Source organism: Poecilia latipinna, unplaced genomic scaffold, assembly GCF_001443285.1.
Source record: "Poecilia latipinna isolate Pla-1442-1.1 unplaced genomic scaffold, P_latipinna-1.0 Scaffold68, whole genome shotgun sequence".
In the NCBI taxonomy this organism is placed as follows: Eukaryota; Metazoa; Chordata; class Actinopteri; order Cyprinodontiformes; family Poeciliidae; genus Poecilia; species Poecilia latipinna.
In genome coordinates this window covers 390,034-400,021 of record NW_015112684.1, presented here as the reverse complement: position 1 = coordinate 400,021, position 9,988 = coordinate 390,034, and the positions used below count along the sequence as shown (strand labels likewise).

Here is a 9,988-nt window from a genome sequence, read left to right as displayed (position 1 = left end):
TTCCTGTTGTGTGGGTGGGGGGGGTTTTTTTTTTTGTCCCGGGTTTTTTTGTTTTTTTTTTTTTTTTTTTTTTTTTGTGATAGATGAAAGCCAGCTCCTACATCTGTGTCACCCGTGGGACTTTTCCAGCCTGTCTCTGGATCTGAACAGAGCAACACGATGGAAAGTGTTTTGCTGTTGATTTATTGACTGCGTCGTTAGGGAAGGTTACACCCATAACGAGCTCAAGCTAATCAATGAAGCTCATCCCACTTTTTAATGTCTGTTTTAGTCATAAAAACGAGTCAGATGACCGTTTTCTCTTCCAAAGTGGAGATAATCAACTGCCACCCAGCGCTGTGCTGTGCAGCTGATCCTGTGTGCGCTCTGTGTGTCTGCAGTTCCAGGGAGCACGTGACCCCGGAGATGAACAAGCTTCGTCAGAGTCTGAGGAGGAAGAAGCCCACCTATGTGCCAGAGGCCAGCAGACCGCATCAGTGGCAGGCGGACGAGGAGGCTGTACGCAAGGGCAAATGTAACTTTGCTGTTAGGGTAGGTGTTGGTAGATATTTAATTTATTTCCATGTGTTTGTTTTTGTACATCCCTTTTTTCTACAATATGGAATATATCATATGATAGTTTGCCGTTAACTTAAATGAGAAATAGGGTTCACAGAGTCTTAAATGTAGTTCAAATATTGATAGATCAAGAACTGAGTTAGTATCCAAACCCAAAAAAATATGTTAAAGTGTCAAATTTTAATACTATGTAAGAATTACCCTAAACCTGTAGGAATAACCAAATCATAATTGGAATACTTCTTCCACTGTCCAAAGACATGACAATTAGGTTCGCTAGTTAAATTAAGTTCCCCTTATGTATAAGTGTGTGTTTGGTTGTTTGTACCGTATGTCTCTTTGTTGCCCTGTGGTGGACTTACTACCTGTCCAGGATTTACCCTATCAGCAGCCATAGGGTTTCTGGTATTTTGTCTGCTGATAGACACAAACTACCTGCAGCAACCTTAAATATTATTAAACAGGTGTAGAAAGTGGATGTATTGCATTGACATGCTCCAGGTTTCTGCAAGCTAGCTGTTTTAATAAGGGGTCTTTTGGCTTTTCTGTTCTAATTGTGCCTTTGGGGGGAATCATCATAGTTTCAGGGCTGCAGGTGAAGCCTGCAGAAATCCAGATATTGATTTATATTTAATGCAGATCTTTTTTTTTTCTTTTTTTTTAAAGCTACTAAAAGCCCCAGTCATCAGCAGATGGATGCAATAGATCCAGCGCTTAAACCCAAAATATAGGTTAAATGATCCATGGCAAATTTTATGGCTGGATGAATAACCAAGTCATAATTTGGTTTAAAATGTATGATTAATTCATACATTTTAATGTACCAGCTTCTCCATTTTCAGCTACACCTTAAATGTATGAATTGCTGGAAAAGATGAATAGGAAGATTATAAAAGTGTGTCTTCCGATAAAATGTAAAACAAATCTTTAAAAGGGCTTGAGGTTTTGTTACATTATAAATGACACACATATATGTGAATTTGAAAATGGCTAACATTGTGCTGGCTGAAGCTTCAATAAAACTGCTTCTGTGTGAGGCTTGCCGTTGTCACACATACTTACATTACGTGTTGTGTTGTAACACAGAGCCTCGTACTTCAGCTCTGCAGGTGAATACCTCGATAGGAGCAGAAGCAAACAGCAGCGTTATTAAAGGGCAGATTTTACGACCGACCTTCCTCAGAGCGTGCGTGTGCCGTATGAGAGCTGATTTGTAGACGGACTGAAGAGATAGTGACAGAAAAAGATGGAGGGCAGAGCGGGAGCTGTGACAGCAAGGTGGCTTTACAGATTACAGAGACCACAGGAAATGACAGGGGGAATGAAACAGGCACACAGAGGGGACAAAGACACGTCCTGGGAATGGAAATGGCAAACAGAGGGAGACACTGGACAAGATAGGAGAGGAGAAGAGCAAAGTTTGAGCTGAGCTTAATTTCCTGAATGAATGATGAGATGTGGAGGGTTTGCACTGCAGCATAAAGCTGGCAGCACAATAATCTTTTATGTTCCGTCAGACATCTTTTTCTTTCTCTGATTCTAAATTTATTCCCAAGTCATGAACTATTAATGCCTCCCCAGGAGCCGGTGAACTCAATTAACTTTTGCATGTGGTTTATGTGAAGCATCATCCATCCTATATGTTTGCTGTTGGACCAGAAATACCTTATTGAGCTTTTATAAGATTCTGCAGAGGTCATTCCGACATGTACAACTTGGATGCACATTGACGTTTGGTTTAATTAAAATTAATTTCAATTGGAAAGGGTGAAAGTGCTGCTCGACTGTTATCATCCATACATTTTCTGCATCGATTTGTGACTAAACTTTCTAATTTTCATCACTTGCCAAAAATAAGACAGGAAGCAATCAACAAAACTAGAGCAGAGAAGTTGCCCAAAAGACTCCTCGACTTGGCTGCATGTTGTTCAGCACATGCTTCTTCAGTTCAGCAACCAGATTTCTTCAAACCCTGTCCTTAGATATTTTAAAACCTGTCTTCCTCTTACACTTGGCTTCTGACTCTAGCAGAGCTGTGAGAACTTTAATTGTGCCCCCATGGGCGCCGAGTGTACCACAGAGCAGAGAACTGGAGAGACAACAAAAGAGGAATACATGCTATAACCGACTTCAGTTCCCCTCTCACGCTCTCTTCCTGCCCTCATTATCAGGACCCTCATACATCTGGAAACCCAACAGTGAATGCAGATTTGCTGCTCATGTGACAATTTCAGCGCAATTACCAAAATACTGATTGGAAGTAATGAGGTTTTAGTAGCTTTTTTTTTTTTTTGACTCATTTTTATTCTGACGTGTTTCCGTCACCCCGGCTTCTTCATGTGATGAAATGTCCTCAGGAACAGTAGACGTCCTCTCAGGATGTTAATTTTCTGTCTGTCTGTGCTGCAGTACCTGGGGCTTGTCGAGGTGGAGGAGTCGAGAGGAATGCATGTTTGTGAGGAAGCTGTGAAAAAGCTGAAAGTTGTAAGTACGCTCTCACACTCAAAACACATCCTGGCACATTTATTCTGCAGCTCCAGTTTGTCGTGCAGACAAAGTTGCATGTTCACCCCTGAGGAGTTTGCCGGTGCTCATACGCCTTCCCGAAGTATTCCCACCCAGTCATCTTTTACAAATTTTCTTATAACAGCAAACCTCAATGGGTTTTATTGAGATTTTTAGCGACAGATCGACACAAAGTAGGGCATATTTGTGAAGTGGAAGGCAGAAAAGAAAAGTAAAGGTGCCAGAACTGCAATGAAATAGTTGACATCGAATCATGTTTGTGTGACTGAATGGCACGGTCAAAGTTCAGATGGAAATTCAATTAGGAATATATTGTAAGATTTGAAAATAGTTATCCGCTGTTCACACAATCTAACTGAACTCGAGCTATTTTGCAAATTTGTTGAAACTTGCAAAAAAAAAAAAATAAAAAAAATGGCTTGCAGCTGTAATTGCAGTGAAAGCTGGTTTTACAAAGTATTGGCTCAGGGCTGCTGAATACAGGCGCACACCACACATGAAGCTTGGAGACGTAACCTGGCCCAGTATTTTTCCCTTACTGTTGTTTACTTTACAATGCTGCTTTCACTCTCCCCGGTGGGTCTGAGTCCACGTTTATTTGTGTTTGCTTTTATAAAGTCCGATGCTGGAAAAGACAACAGAAAGTGAACTGTAACACAACACACACACACACACACACACACACACACCCACACACACACACACACACACACACACACACACACACACACACACACACACACACACACACACACAATGACACACACTGAGTTTACCCCCCTCCTGGGAGGCTGGACTCAAACAGGGAGCGTGTGAAAATGGTGACACAGAATGGTCGCTGTCAGACAGCAATAGTGGAAAGGCAGCGTACAACAGGAGTCACTTTGTTCAAAATCCATACGTGGTTTTTTTCTGTAACCAAAGAACTCAAAGGAGCACATTGTGGAAAACGGAGTCACATATGTTCTGTTTTCAGTCATTCTGATTCGTCTTTTCCCTTTGACTCTCCGTTCCGCCTCTGCATTCAGCTCTCCTCCCATTTTCTGCTCTCTCATTGCTGGCCTATGTTCTCCTTTCCCATCCTCGCTCGCATCAATCTGATTGTGTTGAAACGGAGTCTCAAAGCCGACTCCATGCTGTTCTCCAGATCACCATATCCCTCACTTGCACAGTTTCTCTCACTCCATCTCTTGCTTGCATGTTTCATGCTCTTATACAATGATTTGTGCTGTTTAAGCATGTCCGGTTATGGAAAATAGTAGCTGGAACAGTCTTTACTCTGCTCAAACATTTGTACCACTTCACCTACCCTAAGGATGTAGTGATAATTTGGTGTCTGTATGAAACGTTTAGATTAGCTTCCATCAAATTCAGTTTTCATTAATTCTCTTTCGCCTCTTCTTTGCCCTTGCAGAGTGGCAAAAAGACGGTAAAAGCAGTACTGTGGGTTTCAGCTGATGGACTCAGGGTGGTTGATGACAAAACTAAGGTAAGATGACATTTCTTTCTTTCGTCTCTGACCTGAATCTGCTAGTTCCATCCTTCTTGTTTCCTCCCGTTCCTTCTTTGCATCTTCAGGTGCCAGATGAGATGAAAAGTGAAGTTATTGTCCTTCATGCTTAATGAAACATGTTGGTGGAAAATTAACCCTGCACGTCACCCTAAATGTGCATTCCCCATAGTTGATGTGTGTCTTCAGCAGGGACAGGGAATTAGGTCAGATGGACGGATGGAGTCAATTCTTGCAGAAAACCTTGTAGAAGCTGCAGAAGACATGAAACTGGAGTGAAGGTTGACCTTCGAGCACAGCCATGACCCTAAATCCAGCCAGAGCCACAGTGGAATGGCATAAAATGAGATTAGACCAGAATCTATGGCAAAATTTGAAAATTGATGTTCACTAATGCAGTGCAGTACGACTCAGTTTGACCTGTCTTGCAAAGTAGGATGAACTGAAATTTATTTTTTTAGCTGTGCTGGTAGAGACATACTTGGGCATACTCTAGGTCAAATTATTGACTTAAGTGTCTTTAAGTACCACTGCAGCCCCCCCCGCCCCCCCTTTTTTTTTTCCAGATTCTTATATATAAAAACTTGAAATCGTTTAATTTTTCAGAAGGACCCTCCCTCAGTTTCCCAAACGATTGTTTGTGTAAAAGTTTGTGTCATAAATGTCTGGTAGGAAGCACACAGACACACAAGCACCCGTGTGGGGGGTGTTATGTAGCGAGGCAGGTCTCCAGCAGTGAGTACAGATAGCTGCGGCTCTATTGAATGCTAAGCGGGATGAAGAGCAGCAGAGAAAGGAAAAACAAAGCCTGTTGAAGCCACTTCTGTTTCCTCGCTTTACTATTTTTGTTTGGACACCACACACGTTGGCCTCACTTCCCCTTCTCCCTCATCACACTTTTCTCCTTTGGCTCCCGTCTCCCTCCTCCTTTATCTTTTTCAGCCATATAGCATATCACTTTTAAACTTGATCTGGCTCTCGGTGTGTGTCTGCAGAGGCTATTAAATGTTGTGACACTGGAGTTCAGCTCTTGTTTCCTCAAAGATGGGGACTATATTTCTTCTTACACTTTGCATTGTTTTGATAATATCCCTCTTCCTGTCCAGGCTAAGTGTCGGAATAATGTTAATGTTGAACACCTCAGTTGCTTGAGCCATTTAAAGGAACGGTATGTAAGAGTTACTGCCGACTAGATCACAGTCATTTCCAAATGGAGCTTATGATTATCTTGATTTAATGGAAACTGTCAACTTGCATAACAACAGGGAATCTGACATTTACTAATATATCTAACCTAAAGGTAGTTGGGTTGGGTTGTAATTAGTTTGAATTAAACTGTAGTGAACTGAATTAAACTGTAGTGAACTGAATTAAACTGGAGTGGACTGAACCTATAGACAACTTGGACTTGGACTGCATAGTTGTAAAGCTGTTTACGACTGTTGTTATGAAGTGTCATTCAATAAATAATTACACCTTTAATGCAAATTTGCATTAAAAGTGCATTAAAAGTATCAACCTTGCATTATTCGGTAAAAAAGATGACACTTTTAATTCAAGGATGCATTAAAACTTGCATTGAAAGTCCATTAAAATTGTTCACTTTGCATTAAAAGTGTCATTATTTACAGAATGTCACTTCGTGACAACAGTCGTAAACATTCATGAAAACCCCTTCCTCATCATGACAGGTGTTATGTCATGTTTACGACAGTGTCATGTCAGTCTTATGCATACCCCGTCACATAAAGTGTTACCAAAAGATGTTGATGCATAAATGTGAATAATGTTTGTCAATCGATATTAGATTTATGGTGTCTTTCAGCTCAAAGCTTTTAGCAGTGTAAATATGTGGAGATTCTCTTCTTGTGCAAATGAAAATAGAAGCAGACAGTAATTCTTCACTCAGTGACAGATAAATTCTTACCAATTAATGTGTCTTATTAAAAACGTGCAGTAGCAATCACTACTCATGCTCTCCTCCTCCTTTCAGTATCTCTTCTTCATCTTTTCTCAGTCTGAACTATTTTTTTTAAAACCTACATCTAAACAAATCTAAAAAGCTCGTTTATGCATGTGTGCAACACGCAGCACTTCTGCAGCACCTTCCCAGTGAATCAATACAAAGAAACAGAAACATCGTTATGTTTTTCGGCTTGTTCAGCAAAATGTTGGGCTTCAATCACAAAGTTGTTTCTCGATGACACAGTCTGAGTCATGGGCTGCAGTGCTGTTCCTAACCAAACATCAGTTTTTTCCTTCTTCTAATATGAATTCTTAGAAAAAACATCATCAGATTGTTTTGGATGTGTGCTGAGGAAGAAAGACACACACACACACACACACACACACACACACACACACATGCTACCACATAAACACTGGTCTTTCCCCAGCCTTTCACCTTGGTACCAGCATCCCCTTTGATTCACTAATTGGCCCATATTGAATGGACTCCTATTCTTCCACTTCTTTCTCTCCACATCCCTCCTTCCTTTTCTCCCCTTTTCCAGTCTTCCTTCCCTCTCTCTCCCTCTCTCCTTGTGCTCTACCCTTCTTATTTTCTCGCCGACTCTGAAAGAGAGGAAGGAAGTGTGTGGATGAGTGTGTGAACCTTGCTCCCTTTCTTCTCCCCTTCGCCTCTTGTTTTCTTTCTCTTTCTGCGTTTGAGTGCGAGTCAAAGCGCTGAGCCGGGGGCCCCTTAATGTACACAGAGAAAGACAGGGGCCCCCCTCTTAGTTTCATCTATAGTGACTGTAGACTGAAAGCAGCTGAATAACCCTTTCAGAGAAAGAAGGGCAAGCAGTGGAGATGACCCAAAGATTCATAGGGTCAGTGTCATTAGTTGGTGGTTAGTGGTCTTTTCTGTCATCAGCGGGTTTGCAAATATTCTGCAATGAGAGAGGATGAAGCTTCATGGAGTTAAGCAATGACCTAAAGCAGTAGGTCAAGTAATCGGGATCAGTCAGTGGGCAAGTTTGGCCCAGGATTTTCTCTTTCTCCTTCTTCAGGCCTCACACAATCCAATGAAACGGTGCCTACTGACTGGTTTTTACTGTGGAACGTCCCGTCTGATTCCTGCCGCCTCTCTCTCCTGTCTTCCTCTGACTTCCTCTGTCAGGACCTCATTGTGGACCAGACCATCGAGAAGGTTTCCTTCTGCGCTCCCGACCGGAACTACGACAAGGCCTTCTCCTACATCTGCAGAGATGGAACCACCAGACGGTGGATGTGCCACTGCTTCATGGCTCTGAAGGACTCGGTGAGGCTGCTCAGCGTCAAACACCTGCAATTCTTCCAACCTGCTTTACTTTTCTTTAAATATAAATTCTACTGATTTTAGATTGCTGCTCCAGTCTACATCATATTTGTAACCACTGTTGAAAATTGATGGCTACACTCAGGATTTATTGATGCGTCAAGCTGACGTGATGAGGTGTCAACATTGCGTTCACAAGATTGGATTTGTAGCAATACTTTTTGAAAACGTATATTCAGCTTTCATTTTACAAATCAAAGTTTTCGTAAATCACAAACTGGACTTTAGAGAATCTGTAGTTGGTGTTAACAAATACAGTTCTGGTTAAAAAACAAATAACTAGGGTATAAATTTAGCCTAGAAAATAGCCCTGCTAGAAAAGTAGAACTATTTTATTTACCAAGACTTTTTGGTTATTCTTTTACTGTATTGTTTATTTTCCAATATTTTGATCAAGTCATATTAAAGGGCAAATTAGACGAATTTTAGGATGGATGCTTTAATGTTGCTATGAAAAGTCGCCCAATTCATCCGTAGCGCCGACATCTAAAAGTACGATTGTTTTTAAAGTGCATGAAGCCAATGCTGACTTACGTAATTCAAATCTCTTGAGAATCTGTGTTTCTTTGTGGGGGTTTTTTTATGAGCTTTAAATTGTTTGAGAGGATTAATAATCTGCACAGAGAAGGACAGAGCACAGACCTGCGGGATTAGGGGACGGGATTAACCAGAAGCCTTTGTGGTTATCTGTCTCTGTCTCTGATTCCATCACATATTGGTTTTATATCTCTACCCATCCATCTTCAGATAAACTGTCTCTTCTGTCTCCTTTCTTTCTGCACGGCGAAGCTGCTGAGACGACAGATATCCGGCATTTTTGTGGAGAAAATGCTATAGAACTGGTTTCTTTGAAATGTCGTTAATTCATGTTCATGTTTGACAACATGAAGGATTTACAACCTAATCCCAATTACCTTAATTAGACACAAATGGGAATGCAACCCGGTCCTTTACATCTAAGCTAATTACAAACAAATAAGTGCTATGTATTATCTGACGAATCAAACTGTCAAGCTCTGGAAGCAAGACAGAAACGTTTTATACTTCATTAGACTAAATAATCAGAAACAGTTCCCGTGTTTGTTGTTGTTTATTCATTTCAAAAGCGACAATGTACACCTCAAAATATTGCAAAGTTAGCCCTGTAGACTAGTTTTCACCTACAATTTCTCAGGGTACAATCAATAATAAATAAATTATCAAGTTTGATGTCCTGTTTTTAAATTTCAGATATTTTTTGTCAACTTTTAAATAATGTGTCGGCTTTTTTCCTCTTAAAATATATATTTCTCTTGAGTAAGTTGGAAAAAGAAACCTTTGGATACAGCTGATGTTCTTTCTGAAGGATGTATGTGGATATGTGAAGCTGTAGCTCAAGGTTTAAATGAGCAACACTGGTCTGCAGGATTAACCAACGACCTGACAGAAGCAACTGTTTCTTCCCGTTAATCTGGGAGGAGCCTTAAGGAAATTAACCTCAAATTCATGTTAAGAGAAATTTCCAAAAGCACACACTGTGCTGCAGCCCTTAAAAGGACGTAATTTATTACATTACACTGATAAGAAAACTTGACATGTACAGTTTATCTGCAAAGGGATGCCAGGTGGAAGCAGCTTCTCCTGAAAAAGACGTAGAGTTAATGACTTTGGTTTGCAGAGTTGACTGAATGAACCACAAAGCTTCCAAAACAACGTTTGACTTAATGCACAGTACTATGTTTTTTTTTTTTTTCTTCAAATGTTTCCTACCAGGGCGAGAGACTGAGCCATGCAGTCGGCTGTGCCTTCGCTGCCTGTCTGGAGAGAAAGCAGCGCAGAGAGAAGGAGTGTGGCGTGACGGCTTCTTTCGATGCCAGTCGCACCTCCTTTGTGCGCGAGGGTTCCTTCCGCATCAATTCATCCTCCAGCCAGCAGGGCAGCAGCAGTGAGCGAGATGAGAAGATGCAGGATAAAAAGAAAGGTAGCAGACCACTCCAAGTCCTCACCACTCACCATAAATTCAAAGTCACTTCAAAATCCTGTCAAATGTACTTATTCGGAAAATATTGCAGGAATGCATGTTTGAGTCTCATACA

The 9,988-nt window shown here is 41.0% G+C and overlaps 1 protein-coding gene across 2 annotated transcripts in view; it reads left to right on the top strand.

The window, feature by feature from the left end:
• numbl (NUMB like endocytic adaptor protein) overlaps nucleotides 1-9,988 on the top strand; it is a 40,027-nt gene that overhangs the window by 25,866 nt on the left and 4,173 nt on the right. For both annotated transcript variants that reach the window (XM_015061150.1, XM_015061157.1), the window contains exons 2-6: nucleotides 381-531; nucleotides 2,968-3,042; nucleotides 4,499-4,573; nucleotides 7,716-7,856; nucleotides 9,666-9,873. In XM_015061150.1, coding sequence (XP_014916636.1) covers nucleotides 381-531; nucleotides 2,968-3,042; nucleotides 4,499-4,573; nucleotides 7,716-7,856; nucleotides 9,666-9,873 — 650 coding nt within the window. The remainder of the gene's footprint in view (nucleotides 1-380; nucleotides 532-2,967; nucleotides 3,043-4,498; nucleotides 4,574-7,715; nucleotides 7,857-9,665; nucleotides 9,874-9,988) is intronic.